Source organism: Mobula hypostoma, chromosome 8, assembly GCF_963921235.1.
Source record: "Mobula hypostoma chromosome 8, sMobHyp1.1, whole genome shotgun sequence".
Lineage (NCBI taxonomy): Eukaryota > Metazoa > Chordata > Chondrichthyes > Myliobatiformes > Myliobatidae > Mobula > Mobula hypostoma.
In genome coordinates this window covers 82,026,746-82,054,198 of record NC_086104.1, presented here as the reverse complement: position 1 = coordinate 82,054,198, position 27,453 = coordinate 82,026,746, and the positions used below count along the sequence as shown (strand labels likewise).

General features: G+C 40.0%; 1 protein-coding gene across 3 annotated transcripts in view; it reads left to right on the top strand.

Annotated features, from left to right (window-relative positions):
• The first annotated feature begins 253 nt into the window (after nucleotides 1-253).
• Nucleotides 254-27,453, top strand: part of crls1 (cardiolipin synthase 1) — a 70,434-nt gene continuing 43,234 nt past the window's right edge. Inside the window, exons 1-2 of one of the 3 annotated variants that reach the window (XM_063056208.1) lie at nucleotides 254-968; nucleotides 8,152-8,289. In XM_063056208.1, the coding sequence (XP_062912278.1) occupies nucleotides 546-968; nucleotides 8,152-8,289 (561 nt within the window). In that variant the 5' untranslated portion in view covers nucleotides 254-545. The remainder of the gene's footprint in view (nucleotides 969-8,151; nucleotides 8,290-27,453) is intronic. The other 2 variants (XM_063056206.1, XM_063056207.1) reach the window with 2 other exon arrangements.

Below are 27,453 nucleotides of genomic sequence, written 5' to 3'. Positions count from 1 at the left end.
CTTAAAAGTCCCAAATGTATGGGCCTCTACCATCACCCCAGGCAGTGCATACCAGGCACCCACCACTCCCTGCGTAAAAAAAAAACACCTGTCCTTCAAGTACTATTCCGGGAATAATGGCAGGAAAATTCTTAACTAATTCATCACCTTATTGAATTGCTTCGATTATGGAAGTAGGAAGAAACCAGTAGATGTCACAATACAAAATGCTTTGTACTGTATCTTCGAACGGTTTCTGCAGTCAGTTGCCTCTCCAGTGGCGGAACACGGCCCGGGGGTCGGGGCACGTTTTCTAATTTCGGCCTTACGTGCAACCCCACCTAGCGGCAACGGAAGGACATACAACTGCAAGTGGAGATATTTGATCTTGCCAAATACAACGCGTGGCGGCTGCGCCCTAAAGCAGGTGTTGTAATCGGGCTTAGGGTTCAGAGGGTCCCGGGACGAGGAAGGACGGGTATGGTCACCGCGGAGGGTCGACGAAGAAGGCGGGCCCAGGGTGGCGGACTGCGGTACTCGCACTGACGGCCCTCGGGGCCTGGAGCATGTTCCTGCGGAGAAGCCGCTGGGCAATCGGCGGCTTGGGCAGGGTGCTAAGCGGACCGGTGAGAGCAGGCACCGGGGAGCTGCGGCCAGGCCTAAGCCTCAGCCTCCACGAACGGACCTCCTCGCTTCTGCACGGGTGGGACTGCCGGCCGCAGGGCTCGGCCGCGCTCCCCTTCCTGGCAGCCGGGCCTGGATCAGGACTCCGGTTCACGGTCACCTGGCCCCGTCCTGTGTCCGGCCGAAGGCCATGGTGCTGCGCCTTCCTCCGGAAGCAGGTGGGTCCCGAAGTCGGGCCCGCCCGCCGCTACGGAGCCGGGAAACCCGCTCCTAAGAGACAAGCCGCCGAGCCCTGCTCGTACACTGGGCCCGGAGAGAAGGGAGAAGAGCGAGCGGCGGCGGCCGCCGCTGGGTCTCCAGAGCTGGTGAGTCCGGGCGCAGTATATTCGACCCACCTCGTCCATGCAGGCGACTGTTCTCCACTCCAGATATACAGTACCTCTTGTTTCTTCCCCGTAAACTGTTTGTGTAACTCGCCCTTCCTTGGTGTGCGTGAGTAGCCTCCCCTTAAACATCATTCGCTTCAACCACTCAATGTTGCAATGTCTTTCACTTTCTCACCACTGGGACTGGGTAAAGAGATTTCTTCCAAGTTCCCTATTGGACTTCTTGCTGACTATCTAATAATGATGGACACAAGTTGTGTTCAGTGTTACGGCTGGAAATATTCAACCTGCATCCATTTCATCGAAGTTTTCCATCTTTTAAAAGATCACTCAGTTTCTTTACTCAAGGTTAAGGAGGACCTTTTGTTCATCAGTTGCTGATAGGTATACCTGATTGTTCACTGTCATTCTTAAATCTTCTGTGGGCACCCTTTATTGCCTCAGTATACTGTTTCAGAATATGGCGATCGAAAAGGTTGCAATTTGATCGCTCTGGAATTAAACTCTAGTACTAGGCTTTGCTATATGTAATAATATTTTTAGTAATTGTTATATTTGTACTTTTATGTTTTTCAAGCACCTCAACCTTGCCTTCTCAGTAACGTGCTGTCTTACTTATTCTTACTGTACTACCTCATTTGTGTTGAATCTCATAGGCCCGTTATTTACTCAATCACAACAATTTTTAATATCTTTGTTTTTTTTTGCTTGTAATCCTTTGTCATTGATTATTTCTCATAATGTGGTACAACCTGCAAATTTAGAAATTGCATCTTGGGTCCATAAGTCCACATGACATAGCAGAATTGAGCCATTTGGCCCATCGAGTCTGCTCTGCCATTCCATCATAGCTGATTTTTTATCTCTCTCAACCCCATTCTTTTGCTTTCTCCCTGTAGTCTTTGGTTCTCTAACTAATTTACCAAATTTCCCTTGGGATTGATAAAGTATACCTATCTATTTATCTATCTATCTAATCAATCACTGCTTTTAAATGTACCCTATGACTGCCCCCACAGTAATCTGTGGGAATGAATTCCACAGATTCACTAGTCTCTGGTTAAAGATATTCATCTGCATCTTTGTTTTAAATGGATATCTCTATTCTGAGGCTATTCTCTCTGGTCCTATGCTCCCACACAATAGGAAATATCCATACCATCCAGGCCTTTCAATATTTGATGGGCTTCAATAAGATTGGGTTAGTGAGTTTGCTGATGAGACAAAGGTTGGGGGTGTTGTGGATAGTGTGGAAGGCTGTCAGAGGTTACAGCGGGACATTGATAGGATGCAAAACTGGGCTGAGAAGTGACAGATGGAATTCAACCCAGATAAGTGAAGTGGTTCATTTTGGTAGGTCAAATATGATAGCACAGTATAGTATTAACAGTAAGACTCTTGGCAGTGTGGAGGATCAGAGGGATCTTGGAGTCCGAGTCCATAGGTTGCTTAAAGCAGCTGCGCAGGTTGACTCTGTAGTTAAGAAGGCATACGATGCACTGACCTTTATCAATCGTGGAATTGAATTTAGGAACCGAAAGGTAATGTTGCAGCTATACAGGACCCTGGTCAGACCCCACTTGGAGTGCTGTGCTCAGTTCTGGTCACCTCACTACACGAAGGATGTGGAAACCATAGGAAGGGTGTAGAGGAGATTTACAAGGATGTTGCTTGAACTGGGGAGCATACCTTACGAAGACAGGTTGAGTGAACTGGGCTTTTTCTCCTTGGAGTGACAGAGGATGAAGGTGGCCTGATAGAGGTGTATAAGATGATGAGAGGCATTGATCATGTGGATAGTCAGAGGCTTTTTCCCAGGGCTGAAATGGCTGCCACAAGAGAGCACAGGTTTAAGGTGCTTGGGAGTAGGTACAGAGGAGATGTCAGGGGTAAGTTTTTTACGCAGAGAGTGGTGAGTGTGTGGAATGGGCTGCTGGCAATGGTGGTGGAGGCGGATACAATAGGGTTTTTTAAGAGACTTTTGGATAGGTACATGGAGCTTAGAAAAATAGAGGGCTGTGGGCAAGCCTAGTAATTTCTAAGGTAGGGACATGTTCGGCACAACTTTGTGGGCCGAAGGGCCTGTATTGTGCTGTAGGTTTTCTCTGGTTCTATGTAAGATTCCCTCTCATTCTTCTAAATTCCAGCAAGTACAGGCCCAGAGCCATCAAATACTTCTCGTACATTAACCCTGTCCTTCTCTTGAATTTCCTCAGGACCTTCTCCAATGTCAACACATTGTTTCTCAGATGAGGGGTCCAGAGCTGCTTAAAATATTCCCAAGTATGATCTGAACAATTCCTGATAAAGCCTCAGCATTACATCTTGCTTTTGTATTCTAGTCCTCTCGAGATGAATTCTAACATCGCATTTGCTCCTCCTACCACTGACTCAACCTGCAAGTTAATCGTTAAAGAATCTCTGATTTTTGAATTTTCTCTCAGTATATAAAATAGTTTATGCCTTTATGCCTTCTACCAAAGTTCATGACCACACTATATTCTGCTGCTACTTCGTTCATTCTCCTAATCTGTCTGTCCTTTTGCCAACTCCCTGCTTCCTCAACACTACCTGTCCCTCCACCTATCTTCGTATCATCCGCAAATGTGGCCACAAAGCCATCCATTCCATCATCCAAATCATTGACGTATAACGTGAAAAGCGGACCTTACACCAAACCCTGTAGAACACCACTAGTCACTGGCAGTCAACTAGAAAAAGCTCCTTTTATTTCCACTCTTTGCCCCCTGCCAGACAGCCAATCTTGTATCCATGCTGTAAGTATCTTTCAGTAATACTGTGGGCTCTTGTTAAGCAGTCTCATGTACAGCATCTTGTCAAAGGACTTCTGAAAATGAAAGTGAATGAAATCCACTGACTTTCTTTTGTCTATTCTGCCTCTTATTTCCTCAAAGTTTGCCAGGCAAGATTCCCCCTTCAGGAAACCATGAAACTTTGGCCTACTTTAACATGCGCCTTCAAGTATCCCAGAACCTCATCCTTAATAATGGACTCCCAACATCTTCCCAGCCATTATAGTTAGGCTAACTGGCCTATAATTTCCTTTACTCTCCCTCTCTCCCTCATTGAGTGGAGTGGCATTTGCAATCTTCCAGTCCTGTGGAACCATTCCAGAATCTAGTGATTCTTGAAATGTCATTAATGCCTCCACAATCACTTCAGCCACTTTAAAGTCACTTGATCCAGGATACTTATCTACCTTCAGACCTTTCAGCTTCCCAAGCATGTTCTTAGTAATTGCAACAACACTCACTCCTGCTCCCTGACACTCTCAAGCTTCTGATGTACTGCTAGTGTCTTCCATTGTAAAGACTGATACCAAATGTTTATTAAGTTTGACTGGCATTTTTTGTCCCCCACTACTACCTCTACAGCATCATTTTCCAGTGGTCTGATATCCACTCTTGCTCTCTTTGACTCTTTATGTAGCTAAAAAAAGTTTTGGTATCCATCTTTTATATTATTGGCTAGCTTCCCGTCATTTTACCTTTTCTCGTTATGGCTTTTTTAGTTTCCTTTTGTGGTTTTCAAAAGTTTCCCCAATCCTCTTTAACTTCCCACTATTTTTTGCTATATTATATGCCCTTTCTTTTGCTTTTATGCTACCTTTGACTGCCCTTGGCAGCTATTGTTGTGTCATCCTTCCTTCAGAATACCTCTTCTTTAGGATGAATCTATCCTACACCTTCTGAATTGCTCCAAGAAACTCCAGCCATTGCTGTACTCCTGACTGCCTTGCTGGTGTTCCGTTGCAATCCACTTTGGCCTGTTTCTGATTCATGCTTCTGTAATTCCCTTTACTCCATTGAATTACTGAAACATTTGACTTTGCTTCTCCCTCTGAAACTGCATGGTGAAATGTATCATACAATAAACACTGCCTCCGAAGGCTTCGTTTAACTGAAGCTCCCTAATCATTACATAATGTCCAATCCAGATTTGCCTTTCCCCTAGTGGACTCAACTACAAGTTGGTCTAAAAAGGCATCTCGTCAGCATTCTACAAATTCCCTCTTGGGATCCAGCACCAACTTGATTTTCCCAATCTACCTGCATATTGAAATCCCCCATGACTATTGTAAATATGCCCTTTTCACATGTCTTTTCTATCTCCTGTTATAATTTGTACCCCAAATCCTGGTTACTGTTTAGAGGCCTGTATATAAGTCCCATCAAGGTCTTTTTACCCTTGCAGTTTCTTAACTCTACCCACAAGGATTCTACATCTTCTGATCCTATGCCACCTCTTTGTAAGGACTTGATCTCATTGCTTATCAACAGAAGTACCCCACCTTTTCTGCCTACCTTCGATACAATGTGTTTCCTTGGATGTTAAGCTCCTGTCTTTCAGCCAGGACTCAGTGATGCCTGTGTCTTATCGGCCAGTCTGTAACTGCACTACAAGATCATCTATCTTATTTCACATACTGTGTGCATTCAAATATAACACATTCAGTCCTGTATTCATCACCCCTTTTAAATGTTGCCTCCATGTTATAGTTCAACACATTCCACTGACTGCAATTTTGCCTTATCGCCTGGCTGTCCTTCCTCACGTTTTTGCTACGCACTGGATCTTCTTGTATACTGACTGCCTCATCTTCAGCCTGATCACTCTGGTTCCCATCCTTCTGAAATTTTGTTTAAATCTTAGTTACTCCATTGATTCCTTTGTGGAATGCCAATACCTACCTTTCTCTGTTGTGAGTGGCTACTCTTTACTCCCCTCTCTGCTTGCTGTCCTAAAGTCAGCCAGCAGTCCATTCCAAGTTTTATCAGATTATTTTAAATGCCCTTTTATCTGTTTTAAATGTATTTATCTTGTTTGTCACCTCATCATCCAGTGTTACATCACCGTTTTTATCACCCTGCTGAATATTGAAGCAAAATAATTGCTGCTTATTTCTGTCAGCTGCCTGTTCCTCCTTCCTGGCTTTATTCCCACTTGTTGTCCATGCTGATCGTGGCTACACACCTGCCCGTGCGCCAAATCATTTCAACATGGTGACTGTAGTAAGTTACAATGGTAAAGTTAACTGCATCAATTCCAGGCCTGAATTTTGTGCAGTCACTTACACCAAGGGGTTGCTTGGCAGCGCTGTATCCAATTTCACAGCTGTGATATTACTTGGAAATGTCTCATCAGTGTGCATACTACTTTTGAACATAAGAGATTATGTATATTATCAAAGAATGTGTACTTTAGACAACCTTAGGACTTGTCTCCTTACAGGCAGCCACAAAACAAAGAAACCCAAAAGAACCCATTAAAACAAAAGACAGTCAAACACCCATTGTGCCGAGGGAGGGAAAAATAAATTGTGCAAGCAATAAGAGTAAGCAAATAGCATTCAGAGCTGAAGTTCATGAAAGTTGAGTTGGTTGCAGGCCACAGCCTTAGTTCATTATAGAGGTGAATAAACCTAGTTGAGCAGTGAGCTAACCGGCGCATCCATCGCTTCCAGCCCCAACACGCTGACCTTTTCAATCTGGCCTGGCGCTTAAATTGTCTAAACTTTGGGTTGTTCTTTCTCGGGCAGTAGTGTCATTTGAATATCTGACTAGCTTTGGGAAAGGAAACCAAAATGCTTATGTCTACCAGTGTATGCGACATAAATAATGATCATTTTTGATTTTTTTAAGTTAATTGAAAATTAATATCATTCTGTTAATCTTTGAAGTAAAATTAAAATTCTTCAGAATGGATTATATTGTTCTGAAAGCAACTGAATTATTTAGTCTGTTCAGTAACATTTATTCATTAAGAAGAGTTGTTAGCAAGGCTGGTATTTTTTGCCTATTGTTGCTTGTAAAATGAGTGGCTTGCTGGCAATTTCACATATCATTTGAGAACCCTGGAATCTACTCTGCCTTTCAATAAGACCATAGGTTGATCTGACTTAGCTTTAACTTCACGTGAACTTTGACTCCCTGTAGACCAAAAACCTGTCTCTCTCAGCCTCAGATATAATTAATTCTTCAGTTTCCACAGCTCTCTGAAGTATCAACTTCCAAAATTTCTGCACCCCCAGAAATCCCTGTAGAAGGAAATGGATGATTGACATTTTGGGTAAAATTCCTAGTTTGGGTGAAGATCTCAACCCAAAACATCACATTATTTCCTTCACGGATACAAACACAGAGACTCTGCAGATACTGGAAACTCTGAACAACATGCACAAAGTGCTGGATGAATTCAGCAAATCAGGCAGCATCTATTCAGGAGAATAAACGGTTAATATTTCATGACGAGTCCCTTCAAGTGGATTAAACCAGAGTTGGTCCCCTGATTTGATTGTATCAGTGAAGTGTGAGATGTAGGGTTGAAAACCCAAGTTGGTGCGAACTTTCATTGATTCTCTTATGCTTATGTATCTCTGTTTCGTGTCTGCCTGTAAGGAGACGAGTCTCAAGGTTATATAATGTGTATGTACATCGATAATAAATGTGCTTTGAACTTGAATCAAGTGCTTTCCCAGCATATGTGATGTATAAACTCTTCTCGAGCTTCTAGCTGGGTACAGGTATCAAATTTAACCGGCATTTTCTCTGTCTTCCTTGATGAAGAAGACAGAATTTGTCATTGGAAGGTCAGTTAAAATCTTCACCTGTGCCCAGCTGGAAGCCCAAGAAGAGTTTATTTGTACTTTGAACTTACTCTGTTAAGGGTTTATTGAGTATGCTCACAAGAAAATGATCTGAGTATGGTAATGTGCATGTACTTCGATACCTCAATGGTCAGGGATTTGCAGGGCCATTAATGCCATGGGCAGGTGGTTAGTTACCTGGTATAACAACTTGTGTGAATGTTACGAGCCACTTAGCTATGCTACTTGACTTTGATCTCAGTCCAGTTCTGTGCGGGCATTGTGTAGTTTTATTTTCTATTGAGTTGCACTTGGAATTGAACATCACAATAAAATATGAAATAGAAAACATAGCCTATTCTGAATGTTCCATGGAAAACCTGCGAAGTACTTGGAATACTGCTTTCTATATTGAAGAAAACAAAGGATTAATGTGTCTTTCTCAGTATTCTGGGAATGTTTAAGCTAGCTGTTGCATCAGATACCTGGCTCTTTTGATTATCTGGAATGTGTATATATGTGTGAAATTACTAAATTTCTTTAATTTATTTGTAGTATGAAAATCCATGGACAATTCCAAACTTACTATGTATGGCGAGGATTGGCTTATCACCCTATTTGGGCTACCTGATTGTAGGAGAAGAATTCAATTTAGCCCTTGGTCTTTTTACATTGGCGGGCATTACTGATCTGGTGAGTAACTAGTTCTTTGATTAAATGGACACCTTTTGTTATGCCTTTATGATAAAGGACCAGATGGTAATTGAATTTACAGTGTCTATTTTAGTAACCATCTTGGACTTTAATTCCTAAATATAACTTTAGGATTCAGTAATTTGATTTTTGTTGTTAAGCCTGTTCAGAAAATCCTTTCATTGGGCACAAAGGGACCTGGAAGGTATGAGTACACAGTTCACTGAAAGCAGCCATGCAGGTAGATGAGGTGAAGTAGGGACATTTAGCATATTGGCCTTCAATTGCAGGCAAGAGTCGTTGGTGAGGCTGAACCTGAAATATTGTGTACTGTTTTGTTCATCCTGTTTCAGGAAAGATATTGTCAAGCTGGGGATGTTGCAGAAGAGATTTATGAGGATGTTACTTGGATTAGAGCAGGGGTTCCCAACCTGGGGTCCATAGACCCCTTGTTTAGTGGTATTGGTACATGGCATTAAAAGGTTGGGAACCCCCTAGACTGGAGAGTCTGAGTTGTAGGAAGAGGTTGGTCATTCTGGACCTTTATCTGTTGAAGCATAGGTGAATGAGGGGTGTGGATGAGCTGGGAGTCATAGTCTTTTCCGCAGGATTGGGACTTCAGAACCAGAGGGCACAAGTACAAGGGGTGAGAGATTAAGAGACTGTTCTTTACGCAGAATGTAGTAGGTACCTGGAATGAGTTGCTATATAGAGTGACAAGGTGGGCACAAATACAACATTTAATTGGATAGGTACATGGGGGAGGGGGCTTGGAGGGTAATGGGCTAAACGCAGGCAACCAGGACTAGCAGGGAGGATGCTTTGGTCAGCACGGACCAGTTGGGCTGAAGGGCCTGTTTCCATGCTGTATTGCTCTGACTGAAAATACCTTGCACAGTTTAATTTGATATATTGTTTGTTGGTTGTTTTAGGTTCGGCCAAATTGCTTTGATCCAGCTTTTTAGGCTGCCCTGATTACTTTTTTTTTAAGGACAATCCAAATTTAAAAGAACAAGGCTGTCTAGATGTCTCAGATTCTTACTTCATTCTACTTCCCCCACCCACCGGCCTGCCTGCCTCCTTGCCTGGTTTCACCTACATCTGCCAGCTCGTGCTCCTTTCCTTCCCCCTATCTTATTCTGGCTTCTGCCATCTTCCTTTCCAGTGCTGATGAAGGATCTTGGCCCAAAATGTCCCCTCCATAGATGTTTCCTAACTTGCTGAGTTCCTACAGCATTTTGTGCATATTGCTTCAAGGAGCAAGCCCTGTTTATCAGTATGCATGCATGCATATAGAATATTCTAGTCTGCCATATATTTTACTGTAAGCCTCTCACGTTTAAACTTTTAGAAAAGCATTTTCTAATTGCCAAGTTTTTACAATTTTGATTAAGTCACAAGCAGCTTCTGTATTTCCATATTTAAAAAGGAAGTTACTAATTATTTGTGAGTATAAAACATTTTTATTCAAATATTCTCATTGTGGCTTACGCTGTAGAGCTCAGTTTTGGACATAGAAACTTCATGGGAAGTATTCAACTTCATTCTGTTTATTCTATTTATATATTTGGAGCAAACTGGCAAACTGCACTACCACTCAGCACTCAAATGTTGTCAGTATTTCTTCAAGCTAGATCTGACCCAAAAGTAAATAATTACCTTGTACCTCTTGTTATCAAGGATTGAAAGGTTTAAGTTTAGAAAACTTTAAATATTTAGGAATGTCTATTAGATTCACAGCTGCTTTGGTGTCGAATACCTGGTCCAGTGCTGTATCAGTTCAAGATTAATTTTGTGCATTGAGCACAAAATAAGTAACCACCTCAAATTTGTGTTAATTTCTGAACACAATATACACAATGAACAAAAATATAATTTCTGTAAGCTAAGGTGGATTTAATGGTAGGATTTGCAGCTCTATGCAAGCAAGTGCTGGTCTTGCTATGTCCTAGAAAGACTGTTATTTTGTCAATGATGTACTGTTGTCAGTACATCATCTTGGTAGTATAAGTGAAGTGCCATAACATTAACTACAGGTAAGGCAGGCAGTCTTTTATGTGAATTGATTTTGGGAAATTATAAAATCATTATATTTTAGCATGCTATTTGATATGTTTGTTCCTGAAAGGAAGGATGGTATAATGATTGTGGCTGACTGATTATTTTGCCCAGTTTGCTGCATACCATCTTGATAAGTATTTGTTGATTTCTTTTCACACCAATAAATGCAGTTACAGACAATGAAGATGTTGCCATAACCTCAAGTATCGCAGAGTTTAACTGCCAACAGAATTAATTCTAGGCATCAAGGTATTTGTCTTATCTTTATAGGTAATATGCCATTTTATGTTAGCTAACCTAAATGAGCAATGATCACTCATTGTACATTATACTTAATTTTTAAAAAAATAAAGATTTCTTTCTGCAATTTTTGTCTTTTCCTCAGTTTGGTATTTAATTGCATGTTTTGATATTGTGCAAACTATTACAAGGGAGAAGGTGCTCAAACAGCTGAAAGACTGAAGGGTACATAAGTCACCCGGATCAGATGAATTGCATCTTGGGGGTCTGAAAGAGGTAGCGATAGAGATTGTGGAGGCATTTGAAATGAGCTTTCAAAAATCATTGGACTCCGGCATGGTGCCGGTGGTCTGGAAAATTGCAGATGTTACTCCACCCTTTAAGAAAGGAGTAAGGCAGCAGAAAAGAAATTATAGACCACCTAGCCTGACCTCTGGTTGGGAAGATGTTGGAATCAATTGTTAAGGATGAGGTGATGGAGTACTTGGTGACATAGGACAAGATAGGATAAAGTCAGCATGGTTTCCTGGAAAATCTCCTGCCTGACAAACCTGTTGGAATTCTCTGGAGAGATTACACATAGGATAAATAAAGGGGATGCAGTGGATGTTGTACATTTGGAGTTTCAGAAGGCCTTTGACAAGGTGCCACATATGAAGCTGCTTCTGAAGTTACTGGCATGGTTAGAGCATTGGCTGATTGGTAGAAGGCAGTAAGTGGGAGTAAAAAGATCCTTTTTGGTTGGCTGTCAATGATTAGTGGTGTTCCACAGGGTCCAGTGTTGGATCTGCTTCTTTTTATGCTGTATATCACTGATTTAGATAATGGAATAAATGGCTTGTAGCCATGTTTGCAGGTGATACGAAGATTGGTGGAGGGACAGGTATTGTTGCGGAAACAGGGAGGCTGCAGAAGGACTTAAACAGATTAGGAAAATGGGCAAGAAAGTGCCAAATGAGATAATGTTGGAAAATACATGGTCATGAACTTTGGTAGAAGAAATAAATGGGCAGACTGTTTCATAAATGGGGAGAAAATCCAAAAATCTGAGATGCAAAGGGACTTGGGAGTCCTTCTGCAGAATACCCTAAAGACTAACTTGCAGGTAGAGTTGGTGGTATGGACGACAAATGCATTGTTAGCATTCATTTCAAGAGATCTAGTATACAAGAGCTTGGATGTCATGCTGAGGCTTTATTACTCACTGGTGAGGCCTCACCTTGAGTATCGTGAACAGCTTTGGGCTCCTCATCTAAGAGAAGTTGTGCTGGCATTGGAAGGGGTTCAGAGGAGGTTCACAAGGATGATTCCGGGAATGAAAGGGTTATCATATAAGGAATGTTTGATAGCTCTGGGTCTATACTTGCTGGAATTTAGAAGGATGATGGGGGGGATCTCACTGAAACCTTTCAAATGTTGAAAGGCCTAGACAGAGTAGATATGGAAAGGATGTTTCCCATGGTGGGGTGTCTAGGACAAGAGGGCACAGCCTCAGGATAGAGGGGCAACCATTTAAAATAGACATGGAGAACTTTCTTTAGCCAGAGGGTGGTGAATTTGTGGAATTTATTACCATAGGCAACTGTGGAGGCCAGGATGTTGGGTGTACTTAAGGTAGAGCTTGATACGTACTTGATTGCATACAGCATCAAAGGTTACGGGGAGAAGACCGTGGAGCAGGGCTGAGGAGGGAAAAAAAGGATCAGCCATGATTGAATGGTGGAGCAGACTCAATGGGCCGAATGGCCTAATCCTGCGTCTTGTGGTTTATGGTCAAATGCTAAAGCTGCCTTTAGCACAGGCAGTCTCCAAGATCCAATTTGGGTTCTGTTCATGAAAACCTTCTGAGCTGACTTCTCCATTCGTCAAAAAGATCTGTTTTCTGTTGCTACCTATATCGTATTGCTTTGTGTATACTTGCCGTAATTCTTCCAGAACATTGAATTGTCTCCCTAACATTACTCTGAATTAAACTGGTAGAATATATATTGTGGTACTAACTTGAAAATGCTTTTAAAAATATGGCATAATTTGTGTAAAGTCAAATGTTTGTAAGTTGGGTGATTTGTATCCTGCTCCTGATCTATTAATCAACCATCAAATAACCTATACTGTAATGTACATTTTAATTCTTGTAACTTAGCTCTTTTTTAAAATACATACGATCAATTTAGTTGATTCATTAATTTTTCAGAACCTTTGTACCTAAGGTTTTAGTTTTTGCTGCTACTGATCACACTATTATAATGTTTGTTGCATTTCCTAATGGGATTTTAGTTTGGTGTGTTGAACATGCTTAAAGGAAACAAATCAGAGTTGAGAAGATGATTAAAACATTCTGTATTGATCAGCCTCTCACATTTGTAGTTGAGTTTCAAAGATGCCCTTTTTTCACATCATTGCAGCTTTTTATGTTATAGCATAGGTTGAAAATGATCTCTGAGCAAGCAGATGTGACTTGTTAGACTTTTATATTTGCCACACGAGGTTGAAAATACTAATCTTGCACAAAAAATGTTGTTAGGTCTTCATTTCATAAAGTAATCCAAATATGTCTCTGATTGTGGTTGATGACGCTCTGAAATGTTGCAAAGCATCTCTCAAATTACTGATTCATTATGCAGTGAGACTGAAGCACGGTGTTTTGAAGGTAATAGTTTTTTTATCTGGTCTAAAGGAAATGGCAGATTCAAGCTTAGAATATGTATGCTTTGTTCTGTTTTTATTTATGATTTGTAGAAATGAAGAACTTGCAACATCAGATTTCTCAGCTGCCAAAGTATGTTTCAAATCATCCGGTTCCAACTTTTGTCTCTGACATTTGGCTTTGTGCATTGGACAGATTTTAAATCCAATTAAAACTTCCATTTGTTAATGGCTGTACAGAAAATCGAAATATACGCAGTGGATTCTAATCAATTGGGACACATCAGGACCAGTACATTTTAGCCTAATTAATTGATTGCCCCAATTAGCTGTAGTTTAATGAAAATTGTTAAAAAGGTATATTTTTAAAAAAGTAGTTTAACTGAGTACCAAATTACTTATATAAATAAAATACAGAAATTAGAATACTATCAATATTATTACAGTACTATAAAACTATTATTTACTTGTTTTTTATTTGTTGAGATACAGCATGGAGTAAGGCTCTTCTGGCCCTTCAAGCCACACCGCCCAGCAACCCTTGATACAACCCTAGCCTAATCAAGGGACAATGTACAATGATTAGTTAACCATCCAACCTGTATGTCTTTGGACTGAGAGAGGAAACCAGAGCACCCGGAGGAAACCCATACAGTCATGGGGAGAATGTACAAACTCCTTACAGGTGGCCTTATTAATGGAGGAATTCATCAAATGTACACTGCTGTTCTTTTGATTGACTATAAATGAATAAAATCAGTGCAGACACCAACTGCAGATAATGGACTGCCTTCATACGATGCCTTCACTATTGCATTCTTCAAATCTTCATTTTCATTGCAACATTCCAAGGTGATTGTTGATACCTTGAAATTCTCGTATTTCCGAGAGGACTTCCGCATCATCAAGGGAATGGCGGCGTAAGGAAAAGGTCTCTCGACAAAAAAGAAGGTAAACTGCCCCAAAATCGAATTTAGACAAATAATATTGCATAACTATATTAATAAAAGGGGCAAGGATGATGTCTAAGAACAAGAATAAAAAGTCCGCTTCCAAGGCTGATAAACATAAAGAGAAGCAGCAAGGCGACGGGCCTAGCTCCCCCATGGCAAGCCAGGACGGAGATAATGAGGGGGAATCGGTGACTCTGTCTTTGATTCTCGGAGAGATTCGCGAGTTCCGACAAGATAACAGCAAACAGTTGGAAGATATTAAAGGAGAAATACTAAAAACTAACTCGCGGATAGATGAAGCCGAAGCGAGGATTGTTGGAATTGAAGAGAAGCTACAAAACACCGAGGAAGTGATAGCAGAAATGCTGAAGCTACAAGACCAGCTCCAGTGGAAGCTAATAGATCAAGAAGGCCGCTCGAGAAGGGAAAATGTGAGGATTTACGGAGTTCCCGAAGGAACCGAAGGTAAACCCAGATTGATGATTCCCTTCGTGGAGAAACTGCTTAGAGAGAACCTTGATATACCGGCCGCAAAAGACCTACAGATAGAAAGGGCTCACCGCGCGTTGGCACCACAGCCCCCGGCAGGCGCCCAGCCCAGATCGATTCTGATCAGATTTCTCAGTTACAGAACGAAGGAAGAGGTGCTTAAAAGAGCATGGCAAAAGAAAGGTTTCATGTGGAACAACTGCAAAATCAGTTTAGACCACGACTACGCACCGGGGATTCTTGCCAGACGGAAGGAATATATGGAAACACGGAGAGTCCTGAAGGAAAACAACATCAGATTCCAGACCCTGTATCCAGCTCGGCTGAGAGTCTTTTACGACGAAGGGACAAAAACTTACGCTACGGTGGAGGAGGCAACATTGGACCTGGCGGACCGGGGACTACCTATTAAAGTTATCACCCAACCGGAGTCGCTACTGGAGAGGATTCGGCAGAAGTCGTGGCAGTTAGTGGGGCGAGGACGCTCCACTCGAACCAGAGTGTCAAACTACAAGGAAAAGTTGCAAATATTCAGACGCGAATGTACAGAGAATACAGATTAATTAAGAGAAATGACTGAAAAGAGTAAATCGGACTTAAAAGTAAAATGAAAACTGGTAACTGAAAATAAACTAGGCGGAATAACTTGAATGATAGCAATATGGTCGAGACATAAATAGGAGAAAATTCTCTATGATTATTCAAACTGCTGAGGGCCCTCTAACACAGGGTGAAGATGGAGGTTATCCCTCTGAACTGAGGCGGGTCGGTGCTCAGGCCTCACTGTGGGAAGTCGGGAAAAATTTTCAAATGTTATACGTTCAGAAATGTCTAGGGTGTGGTTATATGTCTTGGTTTACTGTTGAGAAGGGATTGCTTACTGTTTGGTTAGAAAAGGAGAGTGCTTTTTTTCTACTAGAGAAAAATGCAAACTGAATTGGTAAAAATAATTTCCTTTAATGTTAATGGGGTTTTGAATCCAATTAAAAGAAATAAGATTATGTTTAAATTGAAAAAAGAGAGGGCACAAATAGCTTTCCTCCAGGAAACACATATGAGCCAATCTGAACATGGAAAATTAAAAAGAATGGGCTTTAAGCATGTATTTTATTCATATAAATTGAGTCACAAAAGAGGGGTAGCTACTTTAATATCAAGTACTCTTAATTATGAACATATTTCAGAGACTAGAGACAAAGAAGGACGGTTTGTAAAAATCACAGGAAGAATAGAAGGTACAGAAATAACATTGCTGTATGTTTATGCTCCTCCAGGTAGTGAATGGTCATTTTATAGAGACATTTTTGACCTAATGGTCAGTTCTCGAGGGGTAGTAATTTGTGAAGGGGATTTTAATATTAGATTAAATCCTATATTAGATTCTTCAAGAATAGTTACTCAGAATAAACCTCTGACTCGGAAAGTGAATTCATTGATGGAGGAGTTGGGAATTATAGATGTCTGAAGGGAATTACACCCTACTAGTAAAGATTATACATATTACTCTTTCCCTCATTCAGCCTATTCAAGGATAGACTATTTCTTTATCTTTAATACAGATAGACTCAGGATAAAAAACTGTAATATTGCAACAATTGATCTGTCGGATCATAGCCCAGTCTCTATGTCTCTAATCCTGGAAAGGAAAATGAGGAAAACACTATGGAGGCTAAACTCACATATACTCAATAACCCGAAAGTAATGGAGAGATTAAGGGGAGAAATCAAAGAATATCTAGACCTTAATGACACGGGAGAAACATCACCAGTGATATTATGGGATACATTGAAAGCTGTACTGAGAGGGAAAATTATTTCCATTACTACTCACATGAAAAAAATCAATGCACAAAAATTAGCAGACCTTCAAGGAAAATTAAAACAACTTCAAGTTGTAGATAGCAACAAAAGTAATTCAAATCGAAAACAGGAAATTAGGAAATTGCAAAGTGAAATTGATGATATTTATATGTTGGAAACTCAAAGAAATTTTCTTTACCTGAGACAAAAGAATTATGAAGTAGGAGGTAAATCAGCTAGATTATTAGCATATAAATTACGAAAACAACAAGCAGACAATACAATTCATAAAATAAAGAATCCAAAGACAAAGCTTGTGGAGAGTACAATAGGGAAAATTCAAGAGAGTTTTGAAACATATTATCGAGAGCTGTACTCCCAACCCTGGGCCCCCAATGAGCCCTATATAGACAGTGTATTGAATTTTTTAGATCTACCTAAACTTACAGATTTACAAAATGAAAGTTTATTAGAACCAGTAACTGTCAAAGAACTGAACGTGGCCATCTCTAGGTTAAAGGCTGGAAAGTCCCCGGGTTCTGATGGGTTTACCTCAGAGTGGTACAAGTCCCTGAAGACACAGTTAGCCCCATTACTACTTAACACCTTTAATTGGATCTTGCAGAGAGGAGAAACTCCACCTTCCTGGAGAGAAGCAATTATTTCAGTTATTCCTAAAGAGGGTAAAGATAAACTAGAATGTGGCAATTATCGGCCAATTAGTGTTCTTAATTTAGATTACAAACTATTTACATCTATATTAGCGCGCAGATTGGAAAAGCTTTTACCTGGCCTAATCCATTTAGACCAGACTGGATTTATTCAACAAAGACAAACACAGGACAATATAAGGAGAACTCTGCACATATTAGAACAGGTTAATAAGAATGAGACAGAGACAATGGTAGTAGGATTGGACGCTGAGAAAGCTTTTGATTCGGTTAGTTGGGCATTCCTATACAGAGTGTTAGGAAGATTTGGCTTTCAAGAAAGGTTTATTAAAGTAATTCAGACTCTATATGACAGCCCTACAGCCCGAATTAAGATAAATGGGGACCTCTCCGACTCCTTCATTTTAGAGAGAGGCACTAGACAGGGATGCCCAATTTCTCCTCTCCTTTTTGCGCTATATATTGAACCACTTGCCCAACTAATAAGACAGAGCGAAATCGTAAAAGGTATCAAGGTGGCAGGGATTGAACAGAAAGTGGCGTTATTCGCAGATGATGTTTTGGTCTATCTGAGTGAACCAGAAAAATCATTTATAGGATTGTTTACACTGTTGGATGACTTTGGGAAAATATCAGATTATAAAATAAATGTAAAGAAAACGCAGGTTATGTCCCTAAATTATACACCATCCAAAAAATTGCAGGATACATACGATCTTAAGTGGGAAGCTAAATCATTAAAATATTTAGGAATAACCCTGCCGAAGGATCTTTCAACACTGTCACAGGTAAATTATGGGCCATTAATCTCAGAGATAAAAACAGATATGCATAGATGGAATCTTATCCCCTTTTTAAGTTTAAATTCAAGGATAAATACTATAAAAATGAATATTCTTCCTCGGTTATTGTATCTTTTCCGTACTTTACCGGTGGAGGTGGATGATAATCAATTCAGGGAATAGGACAAATGGATTTCCCGCTTCATTTGGCAAGGAAGGAAACCTAGAATTCGATATAACACCTTACAGTTAGGGAAGGAAGGAGGAGGTATGGTTCTTCCTTGCCTGAGAAATTATTTTTATGCCTCACAGATAACCCCTCTGTTATATTGGTGTAATAGGGAATATAAGGCTAGATGGAAGGAAATAGAATTTGGATTAGTTGACAGTTTTCCTCTTCAGGCCTCAATAGCTGACAAAGGATTGATGGCCCAGTTGGAAAAATTTAATAATGCTTGGATAAATCTTACATTAAAAGTATGGCAGAAGGTGGTTAATTCATGTGGAATTAATAACATGTTAAAACTCTTTAGATGGTGTGCATATGATACCGAATTCCTTCCCAACAGAGGAGATAAAAGATTTGAGCTATGGATAAAGAAAGGTCTTACAACCTACCTCTCATTTATAGATAAAAGAATATTACAAAGTTTCCAAATCCTGCAGGACAAACATGGCCTAGAACATAATGACTTTTTTAGGTACCTTCAAATACGAAACTATGTTAACCAGAGTTGTAGATATACAGACCTATCAAAAGTAGAATTAGAATTTTTCAAGATTCTGAATTCGGCTTGCAGTTCAATACCTAGTAAATCAGTTTCTTGCCTATATAATGCACTCTCCCATGCTAAAAATGTAAATACACTGTATATTAAAGAGAAGTGGGAGAAAGAAGCGGGGTTGGTACTTTCAGAGGAGGCTTGGGGGAAAATCTGCAGCTTTCAATGGTCCTCGACTAATTCTTTGACTTGGAGAGAACATTGTTGGAAAAACATTATAAGATACTTCAAGACCCCATATCAGAAAAAATATAAAGATACAAATGTGATGTGTTGGAGAAGGTGCGGCTCCAAGGAGGCGAATCATTTTCATATTTTCTGGGATTGCCCTAAATTAAGTCTATTTTGGGAAGGTATTCATAGAACATTAGTTAAGGTACTTAGGTCCCAGATACCTCTGAACTTTGAGACGCTCTATTTGGGGCATGTATTGTTCCTTGAACAGAAGGAAGATATAAAGTTGCTGCTGGCCCTCTTAGCGGCAAGTAAGAAATCAATCACTAGAAAATGTCTAAATCCAATACCACCTACATTAGAAGATTGGTACGAAATTATCTTGGAAATATTTAAAATGGAAAAGTTGACTTACTCCCTGAGAACTCAAAAAGAAACATTTTATCAAATCTGGAATAAATGGATTGAATATATAACCCCAATGCGAGCAGACTTTAGATGACTCTCCTAATGATTTATATTGCTCTTCTCATCAACACAGTAATATTGCTAACATAAGCACCCCTAGTCTAAATGTTTGTTTTTTTTTGGAAAATAGAGAATTAACACAGGTAGAGGGAAAGATTTGGGAAAGGGATAAAAAAAAATGAAAAAATTAAGTAAATAAGTACATAGGAATTGGATAATTATGTCTGTGGGCAGGAACAAGCATGAACAAATTGGGATATAAACACCTACAATGGTTGGTATATAGGCTTGTATGCAACATTTTGGACCAGTGGAAATGGTCCAGAAGGGTTGTATGGAAACTATTATTACCATTTTTCTTAACAACTAATTTCATTACTTAGCCTAATAGGTTAGATTTACCACAGTACATAATTATCTATTTAAATGTTTATTTTCCTTTTATATCATCTCAATGTGTACTTAAGAATGTATAAATAATTGTAGTTTTATACATATAAAAAAATGGAAAAGGTTATATGTGTGAAAAAAGTACATGATAATTGTGAATTCCTTATCCAAATAAAAATAAAATAAAAAAAAAAGAAGAAATTCTCATATTTCCTAGCTTGTTGAAATAATAAAATCATTTAATTTTCCCTCCCGGCTGTTTCTGGCATCTCCAAGCCTGAATTCTTGACACCGCAGTTCAGAATTGTCTTGCAACTTAATTTCTCACCACCTATCAGTGACAAAAATCACTGATTTTTAAACATAAGCACATGCAAATGATGCTATTGGAAAAACTGTTTGCTCAAAGCACGTGTAGTGTCTAATACACAAGTGGATAAGAATGATGCTAGTTTGAAACTGTTTGGCATTAGTCTGCTGTCCCAATTAAGCGGTATAGTGTCCCAAAGAAACAAAGAGAATACAGACAACTTTCTCGATTAGTTTTTGTTCTTTAAGAGCTGTCCCAAATAAGCAGCTGCCCTGATTAACCGGTGGCCCAATTAACTGGAGTAATGGCAGTCAATGCAAAGGATCATCCCCATGTTAATTCGTTTGAGTGTTCTGTAGGAATATTAAATCAAGATGACAAAATTAACCTTGTCCCTGATTATTAAGTAAATGCATCTTAAATGCCAGTTTATACTTATAAACTCTTAACAACCAGTTCTTTTTGTTTTCCTATACTAATTAGAAAATATATACCTTTTATACAGATTTTATTACAAAATGGGCATATGTGTTTTACAATGCCTCATGCTGTCACAACTATTATTTTGCTAGGATCTGTTGCAAAACATCAGATACCCATATATTAAAAATTTTTAAGAATATCTACTGTACACACATTTTAAATTTGTGCAGTAATATAGTAAGAGTAAAGTATTTAGGAGGCTTTACTAAAATTATGTAAATGTTCATAACATATCTGAAAAGGAATGAGATAGGACACCTGCTCAATGCTAACCTCTCGCTCAAAGTCAACAAAGCTAAAGAGCTGATTGTTGACTGTAGGAAGGGGTATGAGGGGTGAACATGGGCCAGTCTGCTTTGTAGAATCACCTGTGGAGAGAGTCAGCAGCTTTAAATTCCAGGGCATTAACATGGAATGATATGTCCTGGGCTCAAGAAGTAGATGCAATCATAACGATCTTCTATGTGTATACTGTTGAAAGTGTCTTGACTTGTTGCATTATAGTTTTGTATGCAATTGAAATGCACAGAAACATGAGCTGCAGAGAGTAGTGGTTTTTGCCCAATACATCATAGTCACATCCTTTCTCCTACATTGGTAGTATCTACAGGAAGTGTTGCCTTAAGAAGGCAATATCCATCATCGAAGATTCTCGCCATCTTTTCAGCATCAGCAGGAGGCACAGAAGCTTTGAGTCTCACATCACCAAGTTCAAGATTAGCTACATCCCTCTAACAAATCAGTTCTTGAATCAAATGGGGATAAAACAGAATCACTACAGATTAACAACACTGTGACTACTTGAATCACTATGCACTAAATTGGATTTTTCTAGTTGTGTTCTCTTGTAAACATTGTGAATTTTTGTTTAAGTCATGTTTATCTTGTTATCTCTACTTGTATGATGCTGTGTGCCTGTAATGCTGCTGCAAGTAGGTTGTTCATTACACCAGTGCATACATGTACTTGTGCATATGACAATAAACTTTGACTTCGAAAATTGTCGTTTTTTTGTAATGGAGTTGGTAATTATGAGTTGGAGTGAAAGGGCTTTGTTACAATAAGAGGAATATTTTAATGCACAGTTTCCAGTCTCATGTGAAGAAGTTGTATGCTAGTTCATTAATCAGCAAGTTCAAAGTAAATTTATTACTAAAGTACATACATGTTACCTTGTACTATCCTGAGATTTATTTTCTTTGGGCATTCACAGTCAATACAATGACGCACAGTAGAATCAACACACACGACAAAAACAATCAGTATGCAAAAAAGAAAACAAAATAATAAATAAGTGCTAAATATTGAGGGCATGAGTTGCAGTCTTGAAAGTGAGTCCATAGGTTGTGAAACAGTTTAGTATTGTGGTGAGTGAAGTTTTCCACTCTGGTTTAGGAGCCCGATGGTTGAATGCTAATAACTGTTCCTGAACCTGGTCTAGTGGGACCCAAGACTTCTGTACCTCTTTCTTGATGCTAGCAGCGAGAAGAGAGCAGGCCTTGGATGGTGGGGATCATTGATGAATGCTACTTTCCTGTGTCAGTGCTCGTTGTAGATGTGCTCAATAGTGGGGGAAGGCTTTATTTAGCCTGTGATGCACTGAACTGTATCTACCACTTTTCGTAGGTTTTTCCATTCAAGGGCATTGGTGTTTCCATACTAGACTGTGATGCAACTAGCCAGTATACTCTACTGTGCAACTATTGAAATTTGTCAGTTTTGGGTGATGTGCCAAATCTTAAACTTATAAGAAAGTTGAGGTGCTGCCATGCTTTCTTTGTAATGACACTTGCATGCTAGACCCAGGACAGATCCCCTAGAATGATTATACCAAGTAATTTAAAGTTACTGACCATCTCCACCTCTGAATCCCCTGATGGATCAATGGTTTCCTCTTCCTGTATCAATAATCAGCTCTTTAGGTTTGCTGACGTTGAGTGTTGATTTGGTGTTGTGGCACCATTCAGCCAGATTTTCAATCTCCATCCTAGATGCTGATTCATTGCCACCTTCAGCCTCACCTTCTGCAATCCCCACTGGAAGTATGCATCAATTCTACTTTGTCGTTTAATATACAGAGCAGAACAGGCCTTTCCAGTCTATTGGGCTGTGATGGCCAGCAACCCACCTATTACACCCTAGCCTAATCACAAAGCAATGTACAATGACCAATTAGCCAACTATCTGGTATAGTCCAAAGACGTAGAAGGAAACTGGAGTACCCGTAGGAAACCTACATGCACATGGGAAGAACAGACAGACTTTTTCTTTTAAACAAAGGATGCTGGAATTAATCTCTGAACTTTGCTTTCCCCAAGATGTAATAGTGTTGCACGAACTGCTATGCAACCATGGCACCCCCAAATTTTAATATGTCGCTGTTGTATATAGTTGCAAGAAAAGGTTTGTGAACCCTTTCCAATTACATGGTTTTCTGCATTAATTACTCATTAGAATGTGGTATGATCTTCATCTAAGTCACAATAATAGACAAACGCAATCTGTCTAGACTAACAACAATTGTACTTTTTCATGTCTTTATTGAACATATTGTTTAATCATTCACAGTCCAGGCTGGAAAAAGTATGTGAATCCTTGTATTTAATAATTGGTAGAATCTCCTTTAGCAGCAATAACCTCCACCAGATGATTCCTGTAGCTGCAGATCAGACTTGCACAATGGCGAGGATGAATTTTAGACCATTCCTCCATACAAAACTTTTAGTTGGTCAATATTTCTGGGATATCGTGCATGAACAGTTCTCTTCAGGTCATGTCACAGCATCTCAATTGGGTTAAGGTTCGGTCTCTGACTTAGCTATTCTAAAACACACATTTTCTTCTTTTTAAACCATTCTTTTGCTGATTTACTCTTGTCTTTTGGATCATTGTTTGTTGCATTATTCAACTTTTGTTAAGCTTCAGGTGACAGACCGCTACCCTGACATTCTCCTGTAAAATATCTTGATACAGTTTTGAATTAATTGTTCCCTCAACGATTGCAAGGCTGTCCAGGTCCTGAGGCAGCAAAGCAGTCCCAAACCATGATGCTCCTTCCACTATGCTTCACAGTTGGGTTGAGGTTTTGATGTTGGTAGGTAGTGCCCTTTTTCCTCCAAGCACAGCAGTGTGCATTTCTGCCAGAAAGTTCAACTTCCGTCTCATTTGTCCCCAGAATGTTGTCCTAGAAGTGTTGTGGAATATCCAGGTGGTCTTTTGCAAGCTCAAGATGTGCATCAGTGATTTCCTCCGTTGTGTCCTTCCAGGAACACTGTTCTTGTTCAGTGTTTTTCTTATAGTGAACACAAGGACAGAAACTTCAGCAAATTCTAGAGATTTCTGAAGATCTTTTGTGGTTACCCTTGGGTTCTTATTCACCCCCTTCAGCATTCATCGACTCCAAATAACTTTTGCAAAAGGCATTACTCTTGAGGTTCACATACTTTTTTGAACCTAGACTGTGAATGTTTAAATGGTGTCCTTAGTATTGACGAGAAGTACAATTGCTTGTGTGTTACTAATTTAGGCAGATTGTTTTTGTCTATTACTGTGACTTAGATAAAGATCAGGCAGCATTTTTTGGGTAATTAATGCAGAAAACCAGGTAATTGCAAAGGGTTCACAAACTTTTTTCTTGCAACTGTATGTGCCACTGCATACACTATCATACAAAAACATGATGAAAAATAATGCACATATGGAATACTTTGTTATTGTGCATCCATATATTTTATGGAAGCAAATCCAGAATATTTCTTGGACTGGTGGCAATACGTGATGGTAAATACAATTTCATGGACTGCGTTGTTTTTTTTTGTAAGAAGAGTGGTTTGAAGATAGTTTTGGAAAGAAGATTTTCGCTATCAGAATAGCTTGAATTAGTACAAATTTAAAAAAAAATGCTGAATAGATTGAGGAGGGTAAGGCCTATTACTGTCTGGACAACCATAATGAGTAGTTTGTGTGAACCCTGCAGGATAGTAAAAATTGGTTTCATTGGTAGGAAGAGTGAAGAAAAGGCAATATTAAGGATTTGGGCTATCAGTTTGAATTAGTATAAATTAGAAAAAGAATGCTGAATACATGGAGGAGGTTAAGGCCTACTACTGGTACACCTGGATAACTGAACCCTGCAGAATAGTAACATTCAGTTGGGAATTGAGTAGTTGTTCAGTGGCCTTGAATCTGTGGAAAGTTTGAGGAGGTCCGAAGGAAGGAATGGAAAGGAGGCTGATGTGATGGGTATGCAAGGTTTAGATTATGAATGGCTTTGGGAAGGAACATATTAGCACTTTGGAGATTACTGAATAGTTTGGATGATGAACAGTTGAAATGACAGCTTTGATTGATTACTGTTGTTACGGCAGCAGATACTGCGGGAATTGATTTAAGTGTCTGTAGGATGGAATCAAAGCAAGTGATTTGATACTCCGAGTAAATGGACAGGTTTGTATGACACTGGATGTTTGAACATGTTGGGTAGAGTAATAGTAAATGGTTTAGGGCAGGTATAGTCAGTGGGTGGTAACAAGGGTGAATGAGAGAAATGGGCAGTAAATCGTTGCAAAGTTGGATAGCTGTGAAGTCAGTTATTTAATGTATTTATCAGAAGAGAAGCATAAACCAAACTCCTGGATTGGGAATCTGTGCCCAGGTAAAGAATCTAAAGCAGGATATGAGGCATTATTTCATATTAGAAATGATGCTTTGTGTAAGATATTATTTCATATTTAAAACCTGAGTAAATATTGTAAAACTCAAGATTTATTGTGACATCTTTAGTAAGTTAGAAGTGGCTTTACTCAATCACACAGCGGAATGAATTCTACTCAAGGATATTTATGAAGCAAAACCATGAAAACTCCTTAGGTGTGAGGCATGATATATGGTAGGTGCTTATGAAGGAAAAACAAAATGCTGTAGATACAGGCCACTGTATGCCCAATTCCCCCCTGCTCTCAGTAAAAATAACACTGAAACCATGCAGTGGAAAAGGCATCATTTGTGGAAGAATTTCAGATGGTGTTGAGGCAAGCAGGAGTGAGATCAATCAGCTGGTCAGTGTTGCAACAGCTTTGTTGCATTCAATGTCAGTAAGACCTCAGAATTGATTGTGAACTTTAGGAAGGGGAAGTGGAGGAAACACACTAATCCTCATCAAGGGATCAACAGTGAAAAGAGTGAGCAGTTTTAATTTCCATGATGTCAGTATGTCTAATGATCAATCCTGGGTCCAACATATTGATGTAATTCCAAAGAAGAAACAACGGCGGCTATATTTTATTAGGAGTTTGAGGAGATTTGGTATGTCACCAAAGACTAGCAAATTTCTACAGAGAGCATTCTAATTGGTTGTATCGCATCTGGTATGGAGGGACAACACACAGGATCAGAGAAAGTTGTAAACTCAGCCAGCTCCAGCTCCATTATAGGCACTGGACTCCCTAGCGTGGAGGACATCTTCAAAAGACAATACTATGAAAAGGTGGCATCTATCATTAAGAACCCTCCATCATCTAGGACAGACAACCCGAATAGGCGGACTGCGGGCCAGGTCCAGACCGCGAGAACCAAATGTCTGGACCGCGCCGACCCATTGGCACTTACGTGAACGCACCTGTCATAACGTAATTAAAGCGCGCGCTGCTGTAATTTATTTTAACCTCATCCCACACCGTACACTTGACCTATGCCCCAGTAGAGCACGCGACCTTGTCTGCAAATCAGAAATCTTGCCAAAGCTAAGAAGCCATTCGCTGATGCCGAGTTGATTAAAACGTGTACAATTGATATGGTTGGTGAAGTTTTAAGTCATGATGAGAAAACCAAGAAAACGGTTGTGGAGCTATTAAAGACGGTGCCATTGTTGGTTAACACGGCAACAAGAAGAGTAGAAGTTTTAGCAGAGGGGTGTTTTTCCAATCTACTCACCGATTTGGAGAAAGCAGAAGCCATATCACTAGCCATAGACTCATCCTGTGACCGAACCGATATGGAAGAGGTATCTGTGTTTGCAAGATTTTTTGATGGGAAGACCTTTCGGGAAGAGCTATTTTGTTTGCTTCCTCTGCCTGGGTGCACAACTGGGCAAATAATTTTTAACAAATTGACACAGTTCTTTGAGAAGAATGGTTTGGATGTGAGCAAAATTGTGTCCGTTGTCACCGATGGGGCTCCGTCGATGGTGGGACAACACAAGGGCCTGGTAAGCAGGTTTGCCGCTGTTAACCCAGCACTCTTGGCATTTCATTGCATTATTCACAAATCAGTGTTGTGCGCTAAACCATGTGGGGAAATGAAAGAGGCAATGGCTACTGTGACAAGACTGGTAAATTTCGTTCATGAGAGTTCTAGTCTGCAACATCGCCTTTTTAGAGCATTGCTGGAGGAAATGTCAGCGGAACACAAAAGATCTTTTGCTACATAATGACGTCTGCTGGCTGAGCAAAGGCCATGTGTTGGAGAGGGTGTGCGACCTGTGTGATGAGCTTGTGTCATTTTTATCCAGCCTGCAGAGCCAGAAAGCCCAGGGATGTAAGAGGTTGTTAAGTGACAACAAGGTGATGGCACATGTTCTTTTTTTGTGTGACATCATGTCTCATCTAAGTCAACTTAATCTGCAATTACAAGGCAACAGCCACACTGTTGCGGACATGTACGAGGCGATTGAAGCTTTCTGGTCAAAGCTGAACCTTTTGGAGAGAGAGATTCACAAGGGAAAGTTGCACTTGCCACGTCTGCGGGAGCATCGTGAGAAGAGTGAAATGCGGGAGGATCCAGTGATGAAGGTTTTTGTGACGAGCCTGGCAGAAAACTTCAGGGAACGATTTAAAAGCTCCCCTAAACTCTCAGGTGATATCCCCCTCTTGCTGAGACAGCCGTTCTCTGTTTTGGCTGACGGCCAGTCGACTGCAG